Source organism: Zingiber officinale, chromosome 7A, assembly GCF_018446385.1.
Source record: "Zingiber officinale cultivar Zhangliang chromosome 7A, Zo_v1.1, whole genome shotgun sequence".
NCBI lineage: Eukaryota > Viridiplantae > Streptophyta > Magnoliopsida > Zingiberales > Zingiberaceae > Zingiber > Zingiber officinale.
In genome coordinates, this window is record NC_055998.1 from 23,394,983 (window position 1) to 23,422,559 (window position 27,577).

Here is a 27,577-nt window from a genome sequence, read left to right on the forward strand (position 1 = left end):
AATTGAAAGGCATTTAAAAAAAAAACATTAACATTGCAGGGACAGAATGAAAACATTGACGATTAATGGAGAGAAAAAAAATGACCTCTTCATAGACTGTCGATGACAAAGTACAACCGCATTCATCTTGATTTGATTACAATAATGGTAACCACCCAGAGTTTTCTGTGAAGAGAACGTCCGTATGATTACCAAGTAAAGGGTATGCAAAGTAGTGAACGAGAAGCAGAGAAGTCGTACAAATTAATCCAACGTCTGCTATTCATCTGATGGCTGAAGACCACCGGTATCACCCTGAGATGTGGGGCTCTGCTGCTGTACGACGTCAGAAGGGCTTTTACCTTCATTGGTGTCTTCTGGTTTGCCCTTGAGCATAAAAATAAAGGATATTAAGCAACAAAAAATTCGTTACTGGGTGATATAGTGTAAACAAAATCCATGAATTCAATCAAAAAAAGTTGAGCTACATACGGCGTGATGATGATACACAAGCAACAATGATTTTGTCTGTGTTGTTTCTAACCACCTAATGTATTAAATTTGCAAATGTTTCGAGTATGATTTTGTTGATGGGAAAGAGGACTTTAATAAAATTCATTGGGGACAGGCTAATGACTCGAAAAGCAAAGGTGGAGAAAGAAATCACTATTATCATGAATAATTCTTCTAAGAGAAATTTCGACTTGGAAATTATAAGTTACCAAATCCTACCTTTTTCTTGTCAAGCCAGCCAAGTCCAAATGGTCTAGAGAGCAAGCCTGCTTTCCTGCTAGGCATATTATAATTTATAAGGCATAAATTGATTGATCAAACATGGAGAATATTAATTTAAACAGATGCAACCATAAAAGCTAAAGCTGCATCGAGAAAGAACTACAAGTAGAAAGGGGTCCCAACCAAACAATAAACATGAAGGATCAAAGTTGAAGATGGAAAAGAGAGGATAGGCTGAATAAGTTATGACCAGATAGTCAAATATAAGAAAACAACAGGATTGCAAGGTTGTATTAAGGTACCTTGGCGAAGGCAACGGTTCTTGAGATTTAGCATGGCCTGACTGATACTGTATCGTTGCCTCCAACATTGACTCTGCCATCACAGCCCTTTTTTCCATATTTGCAAGTGCAACCATAATCTCTTCATGCTTTTCCTGTGTGTAAACAAAAGAAGCTAAGTAGCCGATATGAAAAAAGACAATAATGATAAAACAGAGTTTCATTTGCAGAAAAAGCCAATTACTGAGATTTCAAATGAAGTCCAAGCCCAAACTAGTATTCTAGTGCAGTTTGTAGAAGTTTGACAGGTAAAATGCAAAAGGACGCTTTTCTTTGAAACAAATATATAGCCAAATGAAAAATTCTTGATCGAAATAATTCGATAAGATTTTCACTACATGATTTTTCATGAACCAAAGTGTTTCTAAACAAAAAAATTAATGACAACTTATATGAAGTTGTCCATCATCCATCAGCTTGGCTTTATTTGTTCCATTCACAAGATTTTAATTCCTTAGTATTTGATTGTTGTCTATGACACCCGTTTGAGGATTTCCATGATTACAAGATTGATTTATCTTGATTGAAGCTCAAACCTGCATATTACATATCACTTCAAGTATCAATGTCTACATAGATAAGGATGTTAAAGAAAATTGATTAAACACAAATAGCTAAACAACCTAAAAATTTGAGGTCGATTCCTCAGTTGTATTTAATTTTAAATGGTTGGTCTTGATATGACTATTTTCATCAAAAAGGCATCAAGACAAGAAACACATGAACTCTTATTCTTTGAGGCAGGGGTGGCACAGTTAAAAACTCTTCAAACCAAACTGAAATCCTTGGAATCTAGTTTTTAAGTTTGAAAACTATCAAGATCCAAACAAACCAAAATTTTAAATTTGATTTGGCATAGGCCAATCTACTGATGATTCTATAATTTTCTATTCCTATTCTCTATTTCATAAATGTTAAAAAAAAGCATGTCCCCATCTATGGCTTCGATGAATATCTGACTACAAGGCATTGCTACAACTACAATAGCAATCAGAGCTATATTTGTCTTGACTAACATGTTACTGTACCTATAAAACGTATTCTTAGGACTATTTTGTGTGTATCCAGTTTGAGTTAAAGTTGATTAGAGTCAGTAAAATAAAATCAAACTGAAACGTGTTTTTTTTCAGATCAAGAAATCAATATTTCAGTTGATTGATTTGGTTTGTATGATTTTTAGTTAAGAATGCGCACCCTTACTCTAAGGCATGCATATTAAGAGAGTCAGGTAATTGTATAGAAAATGACACTTCTTAGTTAAATTTAGAGAGAACAAAAACGTGTTTCATCAACAAAGTTCAGCTGCAAAGATTTTTCACCCACAGTATGATTGGCAAATAAAATCAATATTTTATGGTGAAATTATGCTAGAAGGGAAAAAATGAGCAGACTTTCAAATTCCATAAATGAGGGGAAAAGAAATAAACAGAAAACAAAATCTACAATCCATTTGAGTGCAACTGCAAACTCAGGAATATTAGAACCTGAAGCATGTGTGCTGTATATTTCTGAGAAGCAGCATCCTGCTCAGCTAACATGCGAGCATCTTCTGTCACTTTTTGTTCCTGCTCCAGCCTCATTAATACCTTTGGAAGTGTCACAATTCTTAAAATAAGTATAACATTATGATATTGTCTATACATAAAGGGAAAACAATTATACCTGAAGCATGGCATTTTCTCCTTCTTGTTTCTCCACCAGAGCTTGCTGCAATGTCAATAATTCCTGTTCCAGCTGCTCAACCTAAAAAAGGAATATCCCTTTCCTGGTTTAGCACAAAGGATATATAAGCAGGACAACTAATCATCTAGTTATATTCCCAATTATTAAGCTAATGAGTTTGCACAAAGCCACATCATTGGTAATACACAAGTTATTCATATCATTTTTAATTTATCAAATGGAGTGTCTCTGGTCTCTCATTATCCTCACACCTTTTCCAAGGAAACTATTGTGACTAAGAATGTGTTCCTACTATCTGGATTTTCTCAAATCTTATCACCTATCGGATTCCAAATTCAAATCTACATCTAGCTATTCATGACTAGTATTATAGTAATATTCCAAAAATTCATCAGAATTAGTGACAGACTACTACTAGGCAATTTCCTATATCTATTTTCTCTCAATTTGATCCATAAAGCATGAGAAGTTGCCCTTCGGTCTTTTTTTTTTTTTGTGTGTATGCCCCCTGGGTTTCAAAAAAAGGGTGGGATATTTTTTTTTGAAGTATGCTATATTTTTAATCCTAGTGTAAGAGCAGCTCACACCATTGGGACTTTTCTCAGCCATTGGATCAGCATGTCCACCAGGAAAACTGCACAAGGTGATCTAATATAATGCATTCTTGGTCGTTCAGTTTCACACTTGCAGTCTACTCCTGATTATTTTTCATCATTAGAAATGCCTTGTCCTGGAGCAGATGAACTGACAGTGGTAGCACCAATCCTGCCGTCATGCGGTGGCTTGGATCTGATGAACTGACAGTGGCATTGCCAATCCTTCAGTCATGCAGTAGCCTGGAGCTGATGAACTGACAGTGTACAGGATGTAAACGAGCCGAACTGAACTGAACTGAACTGAACTGAACTGAACTGAACTGAACTGAACTGAACTGAACTGAACTGAACTGAACTGAACTGAACAGTATTAGGCTCGAGCTCGGCTCGTTTCAGTTATATTCGGGCTCGAGCTTGGCTCGAGCTCGGCTCGAGCTCGAATCGAGCTTTTATCAACAAGGCTCGAGCTCGGTTCGTTTTAGAATTATCAAGCTCGCGAACAGTTCGAGCTCGGGTCGTTATTAGCTCGATTATCAAAGTTAACGAGCCTAACTCGTTAAGCGAGCTCAGGCTCGTTTTCAGGCTCGTTTAGAGCTCATTTTTTTTTGCTCATTTTAAAGTTCATTTTAAGGCTCATTTTTTTGGCTTGTTTTAGAGCTCCTTTTTTTTGGCTCGGTTAAGGCTTGTTTTAAGATTCGTTTTTTTGGCTGGCTAGCCTATAAACGAACATGTTCGCAAGCTCACGAGCCGAATATCCTTAAGCTCGAGCTTGGCTCGATAAAACTATCGAGCTCAAAATCGAGCTCGAGCTCGGCTCGATAAGATAACGAACGAACTCGAATGAGCTTTTTATCGAATCGAGCTCCGAATAGCTCGCGAACCGTTTGGTTCATTTACATCCCTAAGTGTACTGCTAATCCTTCACTCATGCAGACCTGGTATACAATATTATCCATGACATGTAGCTAGCTTCTAATCCTTCAATCATGAAGACCTGGTACACAATATTATCCATGACATGTTGCTAGCTTCTAATCCTTCAAGTATGCAGACCAAGTTACCATAAGAGTAAGTTATTTATTACCAAGTTTGCCATTTTAGGAATAGGTTATTGTTATTAAGTTTTTTAGTGAAAAGATCATGGTTAGGGCTTATGAAAGATGCTCCAATTTTTTTTTAGTTTAATAGTGTACTGATATCCTCGATCAATCTTATCTTTAAATAAATAGATCCAAGATGTCAAAAACTCGTGAAAAAACTCAATCCAACTTAACTATTCCTGCACCCTTTTCTTTTCATATTGTTGAAGTCACATTTTCTTGAATCCAATCTTAGTTCCATTTATATTTAAAAACATCATTTATATTTAAAAATATTTAGATTTCCAGAAGTTCTGGGGATATATAATCAGTAGAACAATAAGAAATCAGAACGAGATATGATTTTGAAATAGAATCTTTTGTAAATCAGAACAATTAAAAATAATAACAATTTGTTAAAAACAAATCTATTCCTTAATTCAGAATGAAAAAAATTGCAATAAGATTATCAAAACCTATGCCCAGGAATTGGTATTGGTTTAGAACAAGAGCTTCAAAGGTGTGATTAGTCACTGGTGATGCATCATTCTGAATTGTTCCAGAATAGTGAATAGTTTGGAAAAGAGAGAACTTGCATTGATATATTGAACAAAACCAACAAAAAGATATGAAATCTAAACAACGGCAGTTTCACTATTTAAAACAATGCTAACAGCCTATGATCCATTTCTATGGAAAGCCCCCAGGATAATTGGCATGTAGAAGTGGTCAGGTTCATCAAAATTGCTACTCATCCTATGGTGAGTACCCAGTTTGATTGTCAAACTTTAACCAATATAAAGTTTGTTACAAACAAACACCTTCGTTTTTACAATAACTGTGACACTTTCAGTCCAAACTCTGGATAAAACCTTAACAACATATGATATTCACTTAATTCTTGGACTCAACATTCTTGTCCAACCTGACCGTGCCCTTCTTCTAACCAAGGATTATGCCCTTTTTCTTTCTACTCCTATTGTATCCCCTATTGTCTCCGACTATTCGGCGTTGGTACAAAAGTATGGCGTTGCCCCTCAAAACATTCCTGCTCCATCAATACTACCTCCCTCTAAAGTAGTACCGCCCAAGGTACATAGTATCCCTCTAATGCAAGAAGCAAACTGCCATTGTAAAGACCAAACTATTTGTAGAAGCTCTTACCTAATATACAGACAACTCATTTCCAATGACTAAGCTTTTCAAGAACTTCAGGAAAACAGCCGTTTTGATGACTTAATGGACGAATTACATGACAAAGATATCTTTAGATCTCTAGAACTACCAAAGGATTTTTAGCACCATCAACATTACTCCAGCTTATCTCCATGCAAATAAATTTAGACGATATAGTTCTAAACTAGAAAAGCTAAAAATTATATGAGACAACCCCCACCAAATATTGGACCCAGACTTACCCATAAAAGCACAAGACTTGCAATAGACAAACTAGGAGATAGAAGAATGTAAAACTCACATTCAACAACTCATAAAACATAGAGTTATTCAACGCTCTACCTCCAGACATAGGAGTCCAACTTTCATAGTAAACAAGGGAGCTAAACAAAAGAGAGAGCAATCCCGAATGATATTCAATTATAAGAGAATGAAAATTATCACAAAGATGGATATAAAATTTCAAACAAAGATCAGTTATTGAATAAAATACAAGACTCAAAGTGATTCCAAGTTCGACATGAAATCTGGATTCTGGCAAGTCAAAATGCATCCAGACTATGTAGAATGGACTGCTTTCTCTTGTCTCGAAGGATATTTTGAATGACTAGTAATGTCGTTTGGTTTAAAAGTAGCACCACAAATCTTCTAAAGAAAAATAGATAATATGTTTAAAAATGTAGCCAGCTGTACATGCGTATATATAGATGATGTATTAGTATTCTCTAAAATAAAAGAACATTATGCACATCTGCATCTTATCTTTAACTTATTTGAAACCTACGGATTAATTATCTCCCGAAGCAAAATGGAACTGGCTGTAGAGCATATAGAATTCCTAGGAGTAGAAATCGGACAAGGGAAAATATCTTTACAACCACATATTACTACCGAAATACTAAATTTTCCAGGTAAGATGGAGGATACGAAAATCCTTAGATCTTTTCTAAGTCTTTTAAATTATGCTAGACATTATCTAAAGGATAAGGAAAAATCAAGGGACCTTTGTATAATAAAACATCACAAAGAGGACAAAAATATTGCAACCAACAAGATTTAGATCTGGTCAGACAAATAAAAGACATGGTAAAAAACTACTTGAATTAACACTACCACTTGATTCAGATTATATGATTATCAAACAGATGGCTATGAAACAAGATGGGAAGGAGTCCTCTACAGAAAATCCAATAAATATGATCCTAAAAATATAAAAACACTATGCAGATATACTTTAGGCAAATACAAAGGAAAAAGTCCGCTAACTTCTTTGGACTATGAAATTTTAGCTGTAATTTACTATCTTGATGCTTTCAGACTCTTTATTTGTAGCAAACAAGAGATCACAAAACAGATTGTGAAGGTATAGTAAAATATAGCCAACAAACAAAAATGATTAAAATTTAGAAATGTCATTATTAACAAAGGTTTTACCATCTAATGAGAACACATTAAGGGAAGTAACAATTCCTTAGCAGATACATTATCTCAATTATTATCATAAACTTTGAGATAGTTCTTGCAGACATGCATAAACAAAAGAAAGTCAACACTTTTACAATGAACACCATGCGATTCAGAAATCAAGAACTTTAACAATTTACTCATTATGAGGAACAAGTTTATTTTACAGAGAAAAATTAGATTACATACAAACATGTTTTCTTGACAACATCTGGGACATTCCAACAATTCCTAGAGGTACTAAATACAAGATAGTCATTTATTTATGGCTAATTACTTCCGGACAATAATACTAAAACCAGCCGAAAAGAAGTTCTCATGTTATGTAGTTTACTCTGGTTTTCAAGTAGGAGTATACTATGAAGGGGAAGAAGTTACCATAGCTATTCTGGTTGTGCAAATCCTTCATTCCGAGGTTTCTCTTCATTGGAAGATGTTTTTGCTTCAGCCAAATCAGTTATTGGGCCTAATTTCTTTATTAGTAACCCTACTAAAAACGGGAGGAAAAATACCTATGGAAACAGAACAACCAGAGAAGGCCGAAGAAATAGCTAAAAAGATATGCATAGGCTATTACAACTTCTCCAAACAATACTGAACCTCGGTATATAGGCCCAATTATTTAACGTTAGGGCAATTAAGAACCAACGCTGTAGCCACATCCACACAGAAGCAATTTTGTTGGGCCTTCCCAACATTATACCAGATGATATATCTATATATATGAGACGCTTGCAAAAGACTACTTTTCAAAACTTTACTGACTTATGTGAAGCTTTAAAGATTTTACACCAACAGAAAGTCCCAAAAGGGATGACAATCATTTATGAAAGAGAAAGTAGCCCCAAGTTTAAATGCCACAAACGCAACAAAACTTGTAAAACTTCAAAAAAATATGGGTGTCGATACAACCTCTTATACGCCTTAAGAAAAGTACATATAAACATGGACGCATATAAACCACCAATAATTAAAGGAAGAGCAATTGCTCCGTTCCTCTTAATGGACTATGGCTTACTCTACAAACAATGGGTACATGATCCCTCTAAGATTTTCCAAAGAAACTTGGATAAATCATCTCTTTAGCTCTCGAAGAAGAAGATACATTTGTCATCTGTACTTTAGAAAGTTCACCTCCAAAATGAGTCGGCTTAAAAGTAGAGTCTGCTAGGCACCTCAATAAAATTGACATTGACGAACTCAACGGTCGACAACTGGAGTTTGATGACTACACTTCTGATTTTGACATAGAAGCTTTCCCCTCTTTATCAGATCAAGTAAAACATTGGAGAGTTTCAGTTCAAGGAGCTAAGTGGTCATGGGATAAACTAGAAGACCTAAATGAGTACCTCTTAGCCTAAGAAACATACACAGAGAAAATACACTGGCCTAGAGACATAGGTACCAGATTCTTTCCTTTCTCTCTTACAACTCAACATTCAACCTTACTATAGCACTACCAAGGGAAGGCTGACAGATGGGCTACTAAACGACTAGCAAGTTCTGTTCTATCCTCTAGAGAATATCGAGCATCCTTAGTTAGGTCGGAACAACATACAACCCCGGAATAATATGCAACTGAAGATACATCTACAGCCAGACATAAAGCCCAAAGTTCAACCCAAAGATCTTTAGCCCAATTCCAGCACGCCCAAGGAACGAATTCTACTCCATCATTGGATTTTGTCAACGAGCAAAACCTAGCCAACATGATGGAATTATAGGGACCCACTCTTTGTCCTTTTCCACTACCTTTACAGCTACACTATAGTGGAATCGTCCTTCTCATCCTCAAAGAATCTTTTCCTCCTTTACCTAGGCCACGCTATGCACTCATGGGAGGAATCTGTTCCTTCTCCACTAAGGAACCTCTCCCTCTTCTATAAAAACCCTCTCCAACCCTTGCCCAGTGGCATAGCATATTTCTTCCGTTCCATTATTTTTCCTTCCTCAATCTTTATCTAAGTACCCTAGTGTGAACAATAACTATACTATCTAAGGTCATAGGGTCAGTCCCTCACACACCAACAAAGAAGTCAGCGTTGCAAGTATATTTTTCTTTACAAGTGAGGCTCATTGGAAGGAAAAATAATACATAACCTACTCTATTCAGTTCACAATTATTGTTTAATTCCCTGTCCATAATTAGTGTTTAATTTACTGTTCACAATTACTGTTAATTTATTATTCATAATTACTATTCAGAATTACTGTTCACAATTTTAATTAGTATTCACAAATACTATTCATAATTTTACTCACTTGTAGAGAAAAATATACCTGCAACCCCGACTTCTCTGTTAGTGTGTGAGGAACTAGCCCTCTGACCTTAGATAGTCTGCACAAATTTTATACAAGAATTCTCATACAATTACGATTCGTGCTAAGGTTAGATAAGGACTGAGAAAAGAAAAATAATGGAACGGAAGAAATATGCATATGCCACTCTTTTTTTTTATTTAATGCTCATAGCAACGATATTTACATACACAAACAATATAAATATAGAAACTACCAACAAACCAAAGACGAACAAGACTGACAGAAATAGACAAAGATTGCTTACATGCATGAACGAGAGGAAAGAGTACTTACGCTTGTTTTCTTTTTTTTTTGGGGGGGTGGGGAGCCTGCTGAGCAAGGGTTGGAGAGGGTTTTTATAAGAAGACGAGGATGTTCCTTAGTGGAGAAGGAACAAATTCCTCCCGTGAGTGCATAGCGTGGCCTGGGTAAAGGAGGAAAAGGTTCTTTGAGGATGAGAAGGAATAGCGGTAAAGTAGAGAAGGACAATTCCACTAAGAGTAGTGGAGTTGTAAAGATAGTGGAAAGGGACAGAGTGGGTCCCTATAATTCCATCATGTTGGCTGGGTTTTGCTTGCTGATAGAAACCAATGATAGAATAGAATTCGTTCCTTCGGCGTGTCCTGGAACTGGGCTGAACTTTGAGCTTCATGTCTGTATCTTGAGCTGCATATGGTTCTTGGGTTGTATGTTGTTGCGACCTGACTAAGGATGCTCGATATGCTCTGGAGGATAGAACAGAACTTGCCAGTCATTTCGTGGCCCATCTGTCAGCCTTCCCTTGGTAGTGTTGTAGTAAGGTTAAATGTTATGTTGTAAAAAAGAAAGGAAAGAATCTAATACCCATGCCAGTATATTTTCTCTGTGTATGTTTCTCCGACTAGGAGGTACTCATTTGGATCTTCTAGTTTATCCCATGACCACTTAGCTCCTTGAACCGAAGCTCTCAAATGTTTTAGTTGATCAGATAAAAAGGAGAAAGCTTCTCATTCTTTGTCAAAATCAGAAGCATAGTCATCAAACTCGGGTTGTCAGCCATTGAGTTTGCCAATGTCAATTTTAATGAGGTGCCGAGCAAGCTCTATTTTCATTTGGATCTTCTAGTTTATCCCATGACCACTTAGCTCCTTGAACCGAAGCTCTCAAATGTTTTAGTTGATCTGATAAAGAGGAGAAAGCTTCTCATTCTATGTCAAAATTAGAAGCATAGTCATCAAACTCCGGTTGTCAGCCATTGAGTTTGCCAATGTCAATTTTAATGAGGTGTCAAGCAAGCTCTATTTTTAAGCCGACCCATTCTGGAGGTGAACTTTCTAAAGTATAGATGACAAATGTCTCTTTTTCGTCTAGAGCTAAAGAAATGATTTGTCCAAGTTTCTTTGGAAAGTCTTGGGGGAAGTCTGGATCATGTACGTAGAGCAAGTCATAGTCCATTAAGAGGAACTAAATAATTACTCTTCCTTTAATTATTGGTGTAAGAGGTTGCATTGACAGCCATATGTTTCTGAAGTTTCACAAGTTTTGTTGCGTTTGTGGCATTTAAGCTTGGGGTTGCTTTCTCCTTCATAAATGATTGTCATCCCTTTTGGGATCTTCTGATGGTGTAAAATCTTTAAAGCTTCACATAATTCAACAAAGTTTTGAAAATTAAAGACTGGAATAGAAATATCATCTGGAATAGTGTTGGGAAGACCCAACAAAATTGCTTCGCCTTTGTGTGGATGTGGCTACAGCGTTGGTTCTTAATTGCCCAAACGTTAAATAATTCATTTTCCAATGAGTAGAAGCCTAAAATGAAAGATTTGCACAACCTTGAATAGCTATAGTAACTTCTTCCCAATCATAGTATACTCCTACTTGAGAACCAAAGTAAACTACATAACAGGAGAACTTCTTTCCGGTTGATTTTAGTATTGTTGTCTAAAAGTAATTAGTCATAGCATTTATTATGACTATCTTGTATTTAGTACCTCTAAAAATTGTTGGAATGTTTCAGATGTTGTCAAGAAGGCATGACTGTATGTGATCTAATTTTTCTCTTGCTGTAAAATGAAATTGTTCTTCATAACGAGTAAATTGTTGAAGTTCTTGATTTTCGAATTGCATGTTCATTGTAAAAGTGTTAACTTTCTTTTGTTTATCCATGTCTACAAGAAGTATCTCAAAGTTTATTATAATAATCGAGATAATGTATCTGCTAAGGAATTGTTACTTCCCTTAATGTGTTCCCATTGGATGGTTAAACCTTTATTAATAATGGTGTCTGTAAATTCTAATCATCTTTTTGAACTAAGACCTTTTGTTTGTTAGCTATATTTTACTATAGATTCACAATATGTTTTGTGATCTCTTGTTTGCTGCAAATAAAGAGTTTGAAAGTATCAAAACAGTAAATTACAGTTAAAATTTCATAGTCCAAAGAAGTTAGGCGACCTTTTTCTTTGTATTGGCCTGAAGTATACCTGCACAGTACTTCTATATTTTTAAGATCATATTTATCAGATTTTCTGTAGAGGACTCCTTCCCATCCTGTTTTACAACCATCTGTTTCAATAATCAGATAATCTAAATCAAGAGGTAGTGTTAATTCAGGTAGTTTTCTTACCATTTCTTGTATTTATCTGACCATATCTAAATCTTGTTGGTTACAATATTGTTATCCTATTTGTGATGTTTTATTATACAAAAGTCCAATAATTTTTCCTATATACTTTAGATATAGTCTAGCATAATTTAAAAGATCTAAAAATTTTCGTATCCTCCATCTTATCATGAAAGTTTAGTATTTAGGTAGTAATATGTGGTTGTAAAGACATTTTCCTTTGTCCGTTTTTGCTCCTAGGAATTCTATATTCTTTACAACCAGTTTCATTTTGCTTCGGGAAATAATTAATTCGTGGGTTTCAAATAAGTTAAAGATAAGATGCAGATGCGCATAATGTTCTTTTATTTTGGAGAATACTAATACATCATCTATATATACGCATGTACAACGGGATACATTTTTAAATATATTATCCATTTTTCTTTAGAAGATTTGTGGTGCTACTTTTAAACCAAACAACATTACTAGCCATTCAAAATATCCTTCGAGACAAAAGAAAGTAGTCCATTCTACAGAGTCTGGATGTATTTTGATTTGCCAGAATCCAGATTTCATGTCGAACTTGGAATCACTTTGAGTCTTGTATTTTATTCAATAACTGATCCTTGTTTGAAATTTTATATCATCTTCTTGATAATTCATTAAGTCTCTTATAATTGAATATCATTCCGGATTGCCCTTTCTTTTGTTTAGCTCCCTTGTTTACTATGAAAGTTGGACTCCTATGTCTGGAGGTAGAGCATTGAATAGCTCTATGTTTTAGGAGTTGTTGAATGTGAGTTTTACATTCTTCTATTTCTCAGTTTGTCTATTGCAAGTCTTGTCCTTTTATGGGTAAGTCTGGATTTATTATTGATAAGTGACAGTATATCTTATCTCTACGCCAATATTTGGTGGGGTTGTCTCCTATAATTTCTAGTTTTTCTAGTTTAGAAACTATATCGTCTAAATTTATTTGCGTTTAGATAAGCTGGAGTAATGTTGTCGGTGCTAAAAAATCCTTTGGTAGTTCTAGAGAACTAAAGAGATATTTGCCATGCAATTCATTCATTAAGTCATCAAAAAGGTTATTTTCCTAAAGTTCTTGAAAAGCTAAGTCATTGGAAATGGGTTGTCTGTATATTAGGCAAGAGCTTCTACAAATAGTTTGGTCTTTATAATGGCAGTTTGCTTCCTGGGTTAAAGGGGGACTATGTACCTTAGGCGGTACTACTTTAGATGGAGGTAGTACTAATAGAGTCAGAATATTTTAAGGGACAACGTCATGCTTTTGTACCGACGCCGAATAGTCAGATACAATAGGAGTAGAAAGAAAAAGGGTATAATCCTTGGTGAGAAGAAGGGCACGGTCAGGTTGGATAAGAATGTTGAGTCCAAGAATTAAGCGGATATTGGAGTGTTGTAAAGGTTTTATCCAGAGTTTGGATAACGACAAGGGTGGACCGAAAGTGTCACCATTATTGTAAAAATGAAGGTGTATGTTTGTAACAAACTCTGTATTGGTTAAAGTTTGACCATCAAACTGGATACTCACCATAGGATGAGTAATAGTTTTGATGAATGCAAGAAGTAAAAGATTGCTAAAAGGGTCTTCTCATCTATTGTGGAATTAGTAGCTCCACTATCCAAAAAGACATGGAGAGTAAATTCATGTCCATGGATGTTGGCAAGGCATCGAACATGAATGTCCATGGTACGACCAGTATTACAAACACTAGGTGTTTTAATAAAAATCATGCCTAAGTCCTGTTGAGGTTCAGAGATGACTATCTCTTTTCCTTTATCAGTAGGCTTAATTATCTGGGCCATTAGTCTAAGTAATTTTACTTCATCCTCTAGGTTGTTGAGTTTCTAAAACTAAAAGTCTTGTTTCAAGAAATAAGTTTCTTGAGGTCCTAGGGTTATAGGCATTAATATGGAAATACCGTATCCAGCCAAAGTGTGCAACATTGTTGTCTGCGCACGGTACAGCTTCCTCGTTTGTCGATAGAAGGATAGTAACCACAGATAAAACAAAGAACATTAGTAGTTCCTGATTTTAAGGTCTATTGGTGTGGACATTCGGAGTATGTATCCAAGCTATGTGATAATACCTATCGGAGTATTATGTCAACTGGTTGATAGATATCTTCCCATTGTTCCTCTAAGTCATTTAACTCGTCTTGTAATATATATGTAGGGAAACCATATTTGTCAATTTGTATTGGAGGTGGTAGAAAAGAATTGATTAGTGTATAATCTGAGGAAGAAGATACTGCTTCTCGATCGCGGATACTATTGAGTATATTGAGGATGTGTCTGAGACATCTAATTCGATTTCAACTAAATCCAAGTTTGTGCAATTTATTAGCTGGGGTTCTAAAGGTTTTTCTTTGTAAGACAAGCCAAAGAAAGATGTCCTAGCTCGTGACAGGTGAAATATGTAATAAATATGTAATAGTGTTTGCATACGTTTTAAATTTATATTTCTTTACATGTTTATCTTTATTTAAGTTAGGCTTCTTTTCCTTACTTTTTCGAACAAAATATGTTTTCTTTAGTTTTTCCTGGTGTTGTGATTGTATAATAGGTCTAGGAGGTTGTCGTCCTCTTCTTTTGTATTGTTTATGTTAATAGGCTCCATATTGTTGTGGAGTATAAATCTGATTACAAAAATCGCAGTGTTGGTTTTTAAGTTGTTTTTGTATTTGTATGTACATTTTTTTAGTACTATTATAATGTGTTGTATTCTTATCCATATGTTGTCATATTAAGGGAGGACTTTCATATCTGCCCATGTTTTATGGATTTCTTTGCCTAAGTCACCTGGTAATTGACTAAATAATCTTTCCCCTAATTCAAGGTTGCAGTAATTTCCAAAGATTGTTGGCTAAAAAGTCATTACAAATTGACTTGATCCAATTCCAACTAAAGAGTTGTAATTGTTCTAAGTTTCGCATTACCTCTCGCTGTCTTATGTCTAAGCATGTGTTAGCATCTTTGGCCGTTAATTGGCAGTGTACAATATAACAAAAATTTACGATATTATTTCCTTGGGTTGCTATTCTAGTAATGTCTTCTGGAAACTTTGTTTATATGATTCTCATACTGCTCTAGCTACACCCCCAAGTAATTTTCTCCTATACACATCATAGCTTCGCCAGATTTAATATCAAGTTCATGTTTGGCTTAGTAGTCCCTTTGGACTAAAACAATCCATTATTCTAAATATGTCATACATTTGAGGATCATCACATTCTGCTATATTTAAGAGTACAGAGTTTTTTTCAAAATAAGTTTTGTGGTTATCTTTTTCCTATTGTTCTAAGTAATGGATTGTTACTGGTGTATGGAGCAATTCCTGTTCTAGGGGATGTCCTTGGCCATAGTATCTTGTTCATATAGAACTTTCAGGATAACGTGTGGTTATTAGAGGTACGTTTAAGGATATATTTCCGGATGGTCTAGATGTTCCTGTTGATTCTGCTGGGTTCATAAGATTTACTTGTGGGAATTGTTTCCTAGCAATGATGTTTTGATCATCATCAAAATAGAGTTCCCAGTCCTGTTCTAGTCTATGTAATTGTTTTTTATTTTGTTCAAATTTCAACGGTTCTATATTTGTATAGGATGCTATTTCTACTGGGCTATACATATATTCGTCTAAGTCATCATAAAAGCCTGGGAATTCTTGGTCCTGGTTTTCTTCAGGTAGGCCTTCAATGTTCATTAAGTTAAAGTTTTCTTCCTCTTCTTCTTTTTCATTCTGAGAAGTAAATAGTCATTAATTCTGACTATCATTTTCCCATGTCTATTTTTGTACAAAATCGATTCTTTTGGTCTTAATATTTGTTGTTGTGTGTTGAGGTCTAAATTTAAACTCTGATCTAGTCCTGCTAGGGTTTGAGAAGAAAAATCCTTTAGTTCCAAAAAGGATATACCTTTTGATGTTACCGTTTTAATGACAAAGTTTATTTGGACTTTATAACTATTATTAATTTATGTCATTGTTTTTCCCCAAAAGACCATATCAGTCAAGATGTTATCTTTTAGAAAATTTCCATAACCTTTGGCTTGGACATTTATTTTAATATGTTTAATAAAATCTTCAATAGTTATATTAGAATTTGGATAAAAGTATGTAATTCCAAGGTTGTTATTCATGTCTACTTTTAGAAGTCCAATGATTGCCTGCTCTATTTCTGAGAAACGAGAATCCTAGAGGACTAGGAACACTTTAGCTCCTATTCTTTTTCTTGTTAGTCCTCTAAGTTCTATTACTAGTAATCCTAGGTGGATATAGTTATGTTGTCTTTGTGAGAGTGCTCTTGCAGATTTGACTCTCATGAGGGCTAAGTATTCTTCTCTTCCATCTGGTAAGTGTAGTGGTTGTGTCCTATGATGTCTATAAAGTGCTGTTGAAAAGTTTAGTAATCCTTGATTATAAATGTATCTTGAATTTAATGTTGTTAATTGTCTGTCTGAGAAAGTAACCATATTACTTTCGACATCTATTAAGTCTTCTAGTTGATATGTATTTGTTGAAGTACTATTTCTTCCATGTGTTATGATAATATCTAACCAGGAAGTAGTATTTGTTTCAGTTTGTCCTCTTATTGTTTGTGGGAGGCCTAAAAAAGGTTCAGTTTTGGTTCTTGTTTGACTCATTATATGTTAAAATTTTATATTTTTTTGGTTGTTTTCTAGGGATTATAGCTCCGGTAGAGAGTTTACTTAAATCTTTTGATATAGTATTAATACTTTAGTATAAATCTGTAGTCTTAGGTGTGTTTTTTATTTGAGTTTCTAGTTGTAGTAGTTTGTTATCTATTATTGTAAGTCTATGATGGAGAGATGTGAGTAAGGCTAATATGGTGTTATTTTGTTGGATGAGAACTTGATCTCCTGTTCCTACAACTTTAAGTTTACAGTAGCCTGTTTCTGTTGGTTTAGCAAATTGTTTGGAAAAGTCTAAAGATTCTTCATAGTAATTATTTTCAAAGTGTAATTTGTTCATTTATATTTAACTTCCTCAAAGGTTTGTTGTCAGTTATCTAGTCCATTTATGAGTTGAGCTTTGTTGGCTATGAGTAACTCTTTAAGTTGTACTAGTGTGTCTCTTGGTTCCAAACGATTTAGTTTAGTGTGCCTTAAATGTTTTTTTAAGTAAGGAGTCTTGAGATTCTTTTAAAAAATCTAAATTTTGTCTAATACTGTTTATCTATTGATTTTGTTATTTTACTTGTTCAGTTATTATTTCAAGGTGTAACTATTATTGTCTTACTTGCTCTTGAAGTTTTAAGAGTAAATTTTTAATAATGTCTAATTAAAGATAAAAATTGTCTACTAGAGGATATTTTTGTACGAGTTGGAGTCTGTTAGACATAAAAAGTCCTTACAAATTTTTAGAATTTGATACCAAAATTGTGAATAGAAATTATCAACCGTAATTAAAATCGTGAAAAGTAATTGTGAAATTCAACAGTAAACATAGGCGACTAAGTGCACGGGGCGCTCAGAAGTGATCCCGCATGGGGCCTCACTCAAGATATCAAAATCGTATTATATATATATATATATATATATATATATATATATTGCATTACTACAATAACATAAAGCAATATTAAAATTATTCATACACATGACAAGAGTTCGCCATCATCCTCATTTAAGGTGGACTGATAATAATGACAAAAGTTAACCATCATCTTCATTATCATCAAATCATCCCAACTATTTGGGAGCGGATGAGAAGATTTTAATTAAAATTTAAGTTTGTTTATCTCTATATTTTTTATTTTTAAAAAAGATATTTTTATATTTTTTTATTTTTAAAATATTTATATTATATATTTTTTTAATTAATATATTTTATATTTAAAAAATATCAAAATCATATCAGCACGGTACGATATAGTATCGAAATCGTATTATTTTGGTCATAGACCGAAACTCCGATACGATTCGTGATTTTAAACCATGATCATTTTTAATAACTCACATCTATCTTAACATTCTCACTATAAAATAAACTTCGTGCAAAAGATTTTTCCTAAGAGCCTAATACTCTGATGCATAAAGTATGCATATAAAGAATGCCAGATCATAACAATCTTTAAAATTATCCTTCTTTTAGCTTAAGAGGATCACAAGAATCTTTCAAGAATCCAGGACCTCCTCTATATTTCAACCATAGTTTATAAAATCATGATTCTACGCAGGATTAATTTGGAGTTAGGATCAGATCGAATCGGTCAGAATCGGACCGTAGAATCGTACGATCCTACTAAAAACCTTTGAAATTTTATGGTACATGATTAATATTTAGAAAAAAAATCTAAAAAGGTCATTTACATATAAATAGATTAATAATTTTACATATACATACAAGTGTTGACACTCAACATCACATTTAACATTATTACATATATAAATCTAAATTAATTAGTAATTTAACTATCATTCTAGTATAGTAACACGCAATAATATTTATGTTTTTCATAGCACAAAATTAAGAGTATAAAATTGTTATTAACAGACAAACAATAATCACATTAACCTCAATAATATTCCCTTAGTTCACAAGATAACTTGGTTTAAGGTCAACAAAGTAGCTGACATAGTGGAAATTGTTGAAACATTTGATTCGAACACGAACGTCGGAAACAATCTTTTAAAGACTTGTTGATTCTGCAAAATACTAAATAATAGACACCCAAAAAACTCATCGTTTTAAGAAAAGAAATGACGAAATATTGTTAATTAAAAACTAACTCAAAAACAACTAAATAGATATTTAAATAGTCTCAAAACACTAATCCTAACTCTACGAAAGATGAAAAGGGCAGCCCGGTGCACAAAACTCCCGTCATGTGGGATCCCGAGGAAGAATCCATTGTATGCTTACGCTGCTTTTTGCAAAAGGCTCTACGAAAGATGAAAATAACCTAATTTATAAAATAGTACAAAAGATAATAAAAATAAAATAAAAATCTTCTGAGCCTCCGAAAAGACTTTAAACGAAGTTTTTTGAGTTTAAAACTAAGAAGTTAGGGGTTTTACTCGATAATCAATTGTAGATCTCTAAACATGTTTCAATTTGATATATTATAGGTTCCGTGGTTTAACCTGAATCAAAAGTTATAATCTCTCAAAGCTTCTACCGATCCTACTCCGATCCTATTCCGATCCTGATCCAATCCTATCGATCCTTCTACGATCCTGCTGTGATTCCACTACAAAAAATGATTCTACACGATCTGGGATCGATTCGGTGTTTTGGATTGTAGGATCTAGGATCGCGATTTTGCAAACCATGATTTCAACCATCCTTTTTTTATTATATTAATTATATTACCATCAATATCCCTGTATTATTGTGTAATACATCTAAGATAACTAAAACTCTTCAAGGAAATTCCTGTCCATTTATTTTAACTATTTCATCAATTCTTTTCTAGTTACCAAAACTAAAATTTCAAAAGTTGAAAAAGGAAATTTGACCTAGAAGTTAAGAGCATTCTCTAATAATATTAAAAATTCTTAGAAAAATGATATACTTCAGTGAATGTCAAGCTTTTTAATTTGTGTGCTATATTCAGTCAAGAATGTCTGGATCAAGATTCTACCAAGAAATGATGAAGGAACATCAGGCATCAGTTTGTTTTCTGAGTTTCCAACAAAATTTTTAGCCTACTTCAGATCTAGTTTTTATGCTAATTGAGATCTGGATCATCTGGACCAAATCAAGCCCTATAATCATAAATCTCAAGATACATATACAAATGTTAATAATGATGGTAGTATTCTAGAACAAGCAACTACAGAAACTAAAGAATCCAAACCTGATCAAAACTAACAGATTATCTATGCGCGCATCATGATTCAAAGGCTGATAGAGTATATTTCAATTTTTCAACAACCTGAATTTCGTGCTTTCATTTGGTCCCTAGTATATTTTGTTTTATGTTAAGACAATAAATCAAATTGTATGTAACTTATTTTCAACTCAAAAAAGGTGGCTATAAATTTGTATTTAAAGATTGCAAGTTTCTTTGGAGTAACTATGCCAAAGTACATTCATTTTTTAATTCCAATATCTTCAAAAGGTTTGTGTTACTAATTGCTATACTAGAAGGTTATCAGAAAAGGGATCAACCAGGAACTAAATGGCAGACATAAACCATTAACATACCTAGGCAACTGAACTTATCAAATATCCTTTAAATTACCTGGGCGCTTAAAAGACGTCTATTGTCCTGTTTGACCATCTCCATCAATGCTGTCTCCAACTCCTCAGCTCTAACAAAATAGATCAGAAAAAATACAAAAAAGTCAGAGTTACTAATGAAAACTTATTCAACTTTTCCTCAGCCACAAGAGACACATTAGCATACATAAATAGGAGAACGTTAGTAGAAATTTCAATCTTGAAAATCTACAAAGGAAAAGAGACAACTTATCAGTCTAAGAATTCTGTAAACATGTGTTACAAAGCTAGTCATGTTAAAGTGTTAGTGGCAACAAATAGTCGTCATCATTAAGTTGTGCTTGTCCCAACTATTTTGAGTCAACTTCATAGATATTCTACTCCCATTAAGCCCTATACAATGTTATATCATCAATAATCAGCTAAAATGATTGTTATTCCATTCACTGGAGTTTCCTTGAAGGGGAACCTTGGCGCAGCTGTGCGATTTGGTGGTCACGGCTTTGAGTCACAGAAAAAACTCTTGCAATAAAGAGTAAAGCTAAGTACAATAGATCTAATATGGTCGGGCCCTACCCTGGACCCCACATTGGCGGAAGCTTGGTGTACTAAGCTACTCTTTTTTTAACTAGAATTCCGTTGGTCTCCTACCCCTTACACCTTCCATTATCATATCTGCTAGACTAATTTTTCGTTATGCGTTGCTTCCTAACATCTAAATACTCTGATCCAAGAATATTGTTGGCAATACAATGATCATTTCCTTTATTGCATCTCTTGTTAATATTTTGCTTTGATCCAAAAGAGGTAACAAAGCTAAATAACTAAAACAAAGCATGAATTAAATAATTTGCAGCACCCTTGCCCTCTCTCCTGACAACAAAGACAAGTGCACGCAACAAATGAATTTTAAGGAATGGTACACAAACAAAGCCACACAATCATGTGATTCTAATGGATGTAAACAGATAGAAGAAATGCAAATGTGCACTAACACAAAGATGAATCAAGAGGTCACTTGCAAACTGGAGAGCAGGGTGAAGTATGTACACACACCTAAGAGCAGCTGATCTTTTCTCAACCAGCAATCTGCATAACTCAACCTTCAACCATTTCACCTATACAAGAGATTCTTCTCGTATTAATACTACAATAAAACTAAGAAATATAACAAATATAAGAAAGACAATAGTTGTTCCTATATGATCAGAGTTACAACTGTGCAATCAACTTGGTACTTATTTTATGACTTCATCTCCAGTGAACTAGCCTTGGATAGGAGTCATCATTTAGGATGGGTGGATGCCTTTGTCCTTTGTCAATTGTTCCTTGGAACTCTATGTTCTCTAGCTCCTCATAAATGATTGTCAAAATAATTATTTAACATTCTTTTAGAAATAATAAAAAATTCCTGCATTACTTTTTTACTGGAGCATTTAAATATTCTGTGGTGCCAGAATTGGCTGGTTAAATAGAGTAAGCGCTTGAACGCTAAGCAAAAGATTAAACATAGGTTGGTTAGGCAGAAAGATTACCTGTTCTTTGAGATCAGGCACAGAATCTGACTCGCCATCAACTGCTAAGCTACTTTTGTATCCCTCAATTGACTCATTGATTTGAAGTTCACCTGATCCAACCTTGGAGTCAGTTTCTGCATGTAATGACTCTGGACCACGCTTAAAACTATACAATTTAGATGCAAGGCCCTGAGAGTTCTTCCAAACACGAAGGCCTCTGGACCTTTCCTCCATGACAGCTAAGACTTCAGGTCTATGTTTTTTCCTCAAGTCTTCCAATTTCATCTCACTGACAGCTTGGAAACCCATGCAAGCTGTCAAGACAAGTTGGCTGCTGTCAAAGGTAGAACCAGCAAGGGATTGCAACAAAGTAACTGCATCTCCAGCATCTCTTGTCATGACCAGTGCAGGACCTAGACATCATTGCGTGGGGGGCATCTTAAGAGACTCAAGCATTGCACAAGTATAACTTGATTGAGATAAATAGATTATTCAAGAACACAAACCAAATGTCATTTACCCAGTACCATATAACTCCATCAATGCAAGAGCTGAGTGGAATAGCATAACGCGATTTCCATAAAAAAGAAGCACGTCCCAAATACGCAGCACTGAGATGGACAAAGACAAAGAATAAAGAGACGACATTTGCATCTTTTACGGATATGATTAATCAGAAATTGGCAAGTGTAAACCAATGAACAGGAAATTGTGGTGATTTATGACAAAATTTTGAGATAGAGCTGAGGTACAAGGAAAGATACGAGTATATGACTAAATATTATCGGATGTGCAATAGATGAGGAGATGCCAAAATATCTATCTTAGAGTCCATGTAAGAATACGAGAATCTAGCACCTCAATAAGGAGGTTCTATAAATAATAAAGAAAAGTAAAAAAAACAAACAGTATGATTGTACGAACAAGATGAAGTTTCAAGAAAAATAAACTAAAATTGAGTGGCAATTATCTTTAATCGAATGTAGTGAATCTAAAGAACTAACCAGTTTCCCAAGGAAGCATATTTACAAAAATTGAAAGGAACCAAGGTCCAGTAACCCATGCAATCTGAACGCCCAGGTAGTCCAGGTGATTTACTGCCAACAGGAATGTATTATATCCGGTAAGTCATCAGATAACGCAATAGAATATCTCCACAAAAGAAACAGACCCAATTTTGGAAACCTTTCCCGAATCAGATCCTCAAGAACTAGTTGATCCACCTGATGGAGATTAACAAATCAAAAAGTTAACATGTGTGCTGGTCATCACCAAACATCCATCAGTGAATGAAATGAAGATGATACTGAAAGTGGTGATTGAACATGGATCAAAACCTGAGATTCAATCATTTCCTCAGAATAGTAACCATCAAAGTAGTCATCAATAATACCAACCAAAGTCCTACAAAATACCAATAATTTACATGACTAAATAAAATGCAGTAATTCGAGAATTTTGGTAAAGCAATTATTATTCTTGTTCAACCTACCAAAATGCATTCTCTTCAGGCATCAGCAGTAGCAACAAGCCTGCAAAGAAGTTCATGGCCTGGAGGCATGAAATCCCAGAGGTAAGAAGCAAAATTTGATTAAATATTGATCCTTGGTTCATAATCAGAGAACAATGCCTACAATTTCAAAGCAGAATAGAAGTTCTACAAATAGATACACGAACACCCACACCAAAGTATTCAACAAAACATATGTTCCACCCCATATATTTTTGATTTTTCTGTGTGGATGTTTCTCGTTATTGAATTCACTTTACTGAGGCATGAAAACCTTAGTTTAAATCATAAATCACCAATTATAGACATGGATATTAGTAATTAAACTCACAAACTTGGCCCCGGTATTCACTGTTTAGACAGTACATTTTCAGAAATTTCTGTGACCTTCTACAGAGTTTTTTTTTAAAAAAAATACATATCATAAGCATGTGCTGTGAACTAGTGAAACATCTCTTAATATCCATAAATATTGTGGAAAACTTAGCAAATTTATAAATATACTACTAGTTTATTATATAGAATAAAACCTTCAAAGTGATAATAATAAACCAGAAAATCTAAGATGTGCATGAATTTGCTAGTAAAAAGTGCATTGCTACCTGACAATATCCAACTGATGGATTATGTCGCGCGTAAGCTGTTAGTAGGCGCCTCAAAGCATTCCTCCCATCTTCATCTAAAGCAGGGTGCCCAGGAAATGTTCGTGGCAAATCCTACCAATAAAACAAAAGTGAAGAAAATTCCTACAATAACAAAACTCACTTGATGGTGTGGGAATTTGAATTTAAGGTCTCATTCACATGACAACCTTCTCAATCTGTCCCTTCCACTTCTCAGGGATGCATCGTCGAGTTGCTTTTGACAACTCAGAGTCATTTGAGTTGGAGGTTTCATGATCACTTGCATTTCCATTCTCTGTGTCTGCTTCTGTAGATAGTAAGCCATCATAATATCCTGAGACCCTACGGGCTCGCACACCCACAAAGGCTTGCCACAACTGCAACCAAAACACATACAGAGGGAAAACATTGTCAATTTTAATATGACAAAGCATTCATTACTTAATATAATCTTGAATGCACCTCCCCTCTTAGAGCCATTGGCAAACCCCCACGAACCAAGCTTTGCAACTCTTCTTTCCAAGGGAAGGAAGGAGCATCGTCGGTAGGCAAATCGGCACCCCCTGATGCTTCTTGAACTAATTCTGGTCTGTCAACATCATAAAATTCTTCCTCAGATTCTTCTTCAGATGCACCTCTAGCTGACCTGGGCACACCTTTGTTCTGCTCATTCAAAGCCGGAAAGGTTCCATTGCTTCCGGTAACTTCTCCATCACTATAAGGTCTTCTTCTTTTCTTCACTCGATAGCTCATCGTCTCTTCAATAGCACTTAATGATGGCCTTATCTGACTCCATATTTGGATTTTGTGAGCCCTCGCTTCACTGGTATTCTTAGCAGCTACCTCTTCCAAGGTTTCGTGGTTACCAGTTCCATTCTGATTGCCCTCTGCGCCTGCAACATTATTTGCTCCTCCAAGACTCTCATCTACTGAAGAATCTTTAGTTACCCCCTCTTTTGATTCACAGATTCTGTCCAAGAAATCCTTCCACCGATTGGATCTCTCTTCTTCCTCCTCCTGAAATGGAAATGGCAGCATCTGATCAGTAACAAAAACTTCTAATAATAAGCAGGCAAGGATGCAAAAGGTAGGATAAATTCAACGTATTGCCTTGTAGATCTTTGCATACTCGTGATATCTCTGTAAGTGTTGGGGCCTCACCGTAAATCCATAGGCATCCCTGCTCGCATTTTGCATCAGCAATTCAAAATACACTAAAAACAACACGAGATAAACTGAACGTTTCATGATTCAGGGAATAATAAACCAAATCATTTCATCAGAGTTCAGAGTAAAACATCTATTGTCGAAAAAAGAGGATCTCTGTTTTACCTAGAATCTACATCCATATGGATAGTAGAAGTGATCAGTAGGTAGAAACTGCGAAACCGATACGACCGTCCATGGAACTAATTGTGGACAACTGTCGGGGTTAAAACCCTAGAAATCCGGTGGGATCGGAATCCCTACCTACTACGGAATGAAGAAAAACTCGATCCTAATGCATCCGAGGAGGAATTCCAGCACATAGACTCCCAAATGGCCGATGTAAAAGACACGCAAGAAAGCAGCTACATTGGCCAAATCAAATCTGCGTGGACGAGGAAAAACGAAATCTAGCGTAGATGATAAGGAGAAGAAGGTCAAAACTCAAAATCAGTTTCTTCCGAGGAAATGAGAGAGGATTGAAAAGGCGAGCAACGCGGAGGTTTCGAAACGCGTGGTGACATCGACGCGGGGAGGGCTGACCTTTTGAGCTCAACGGTCGGGATGCGCGGCCGGCCCCTGCTCTTCATCTCCGCTTTACGCCGCTGCCGCGTCCGCCACTAGCGCCGCCCTTCTCGCGAAGGATGTGGACGGATTCCAGTTGAGTGCGCAGGAAGCGGAGGCGTGGTGGTGGATCTCGCTGCTGTAACGGCACGGCTGCGAGTGCTACATTACATGTCTCCTCTTATAAAGCTTTTTCCCATCTGCATAAATGATTCTATGTCATTAATGTGTCTACGAAAGAGATGTAAAAAGAAAAGGAAAAACTATAAACCTTAAAAAAACAATAAAACAAAATATTATTTTAATATTTTAAAGATAAAATATTTTTTTATAATAACCATAAAAGAGATGAAAATCATCCAAAAAAATATTCTTATTGTACCGATTGCAATCATAATTATTAAATTGAGTTAATTCTTTTAGTTCAATTTAGTGAAAATTACTCACATAAAATACTTTGTTACATAAAAAATATCCATTGACAGCTTAATCAAAATATTTTCACTTTGATTAAAAATGCTTAAATTTAATTAAAATCTCTTGAACTTATCAAAAATAATATAACACAATTGTAATTACGCCAGAGTTGCAGACCACTATAATTATAATAAAAATTTTAAGGTTTATCAAAAAGACATGCTATTTTATTATTTATCAAATGATGCACGTTTTTTACATATTTTCCCATTCTACTTTTCTAATTATTTTTTTTTCTTTTTTTTTATTTTTTTATTTTTTTTTTTCCTCCTATACATACAACATTTTTCTTTTTCCCATCAGACCAAACGTGAAGAATTTTGACTATTATTTATTATTACATTTTAATATTTCTCGGAACTCGAAATAAACAATGGATAGCATATTTGAACTCTCTGTAATTTAAAAAATCTACAGAAACTAAAATGAGTGCAATCGGAGCTCTCGAGATTTATCAAAGGGTTTTGACCTGGGCCTGATATGATTCGATATCAGACCCAACGTTGAGAATTTTGACAATTCTTTCTTATTACATTTTAATACTTTTGAAAAGTTGAAAATAAACAATGGATAACATATTTGAACTCCTTACAACCCAGAAATCCACAAGAACTGAAAATGGATGCAATCGAAGTTCTCTAGGTCCATCAGTGAGTTCGACCGGAATTCATTGATGGACCTAGAGAGCTTCGATTGTACCCATTTCAGTTCCTATAGATTTCTGGGGTTGTAAGGAGTTCAAATATGATATCTATTGTTTATTTTGATTTTTCATAGTTATTAGAATATATTTAGAAGAACCGTGCAAAAAAGAGGAAAAAAAAGAGAAGAAACGTTGCATGCATAGGAGAAAAGAGAAGAGAAAGGAACTACATAGAAAATAAAAAGAAAAATAATCAAGAGGGTAGAATGGGAAAAATACTGTAAAATGATGTATCATTTGATAAATAATAAAGTACCAGGTACCTTTTGGTAAATTCAAAAATTGAGATATTTTGATAAATTATCATAAAAAAGTATATTATATTAAAATATATTTTTTTTGTCAACTTATTAACATTATTCAAGATTAATTAAAATCACTTTAACACTTCGATAGGTTGAAACAATTAAGGCTAACTTTAAATGATTTTAATAAAGAAATTAAATAATAATAAAAGTAAGATAAAAAAAATTGGTAGAATGGAAAGAACAAAGTATTATTTTAATATTTTAAAAAATAGTTTTTTTTTACCAAAATGATATAAAAGACATTCTTTTGTTTTTCTTTTTTTTTTTGGCAAAAATTAAAATGACGCACAAGGTAACTAGTACTATTTTTTAATTAAAGTCAAATGTATGTACGCTGCATTTAAAATAAACTATCTGAAATATTTTTAAACTGGATTTTAAGATTTAGATTATAGTAATTATTACAACAAATAGCAGGTGATTGATAATTTGTATAATAATATCATTATCTTCAGTCTTTTTGCACAAATAAAAATCATCACTTTGATTGTTGTCAATATATAAATAAGTTGAATAAAA

General features: G+C 34.4%; 1 protein-coding gene across 2 annotated transcripts; it reads right to left on the bottom strand.

Annotated features, from left to right (window-relative positions):
• Window positions 1–66: 66 nt before the first annotated feature.
• On the bottom strand, window positions 67–25,799 carry LOC122001170 (GTPase-activating protein GYP2-like). 2 transcript variants are annotated; one of them, XM_042555774.1, is made up of 18 exons: window positions 25,550–25,799; window positions 24,911–24,980; window positions 24,263–24,817; window positions 23,989–24,177; window positions 23,780–23,893; window positions 23,160–23,218; window positions 23,005–23,071; window positions 22,839–22,890; window positions 22,672–22,764; window positions 22,195–22,278; window positions 21,686–22,080; window positions 21,207–21,268; window positions 20,173–20,242; window positions 2,718–2,798; window positions 2,540–2,641; window positions 1,017–1,150; window positions 712–769; window positions 67–366 (listed from the first exon to the last, which is right to left on the bottom strand). In XM_042555774.1, exons 1-18 carry the CDS (start codon window positions 25,594–25,596, stop codon window positions 259–261), a joined length of 2,340 nt encoding a protein of 779 aa, XP_042411708.1. In that variant the 5' UTR covers window positions 25,597–25,799; the 3' UTR covers window positions 67–258. The 2 variants fall into 2 exon arrangements, with proteins under 2 accessions (XP_042411708.1, XP_042411709.1); XM_042555775.1 differs by lacking the exon at window positions 25,550–25,799 and adding an exon at window positions 25,133–25,444.
• Between the last annotated feature and the right edge of the window lie 1,778 nt (window positions 25,800–27,577).

Coding starts and splice junctions, on each gene's coding strand:
- LOC122001170 (XM_042555774.1), bottom strand. CDS start 25,596: ATGAAGAGCAGGGGCCGGCCGCGCATCCCGACCGTTGAGCTCAAAAG. Junction 20,243..21,206: donor AAAAGATCAGCTGCTCTTAG/GTGTGTGTACAT, acceptor CTATTTTGTTAG/AGCTGAGGAGTTGGAGACAG. Junction 367..711: donor GCTGGCTTGACAAGAAAAAG/GTAGGATTTGGT, acceptor TTTATGCTCAAG/GGCAAACCAGAAGACACCAA.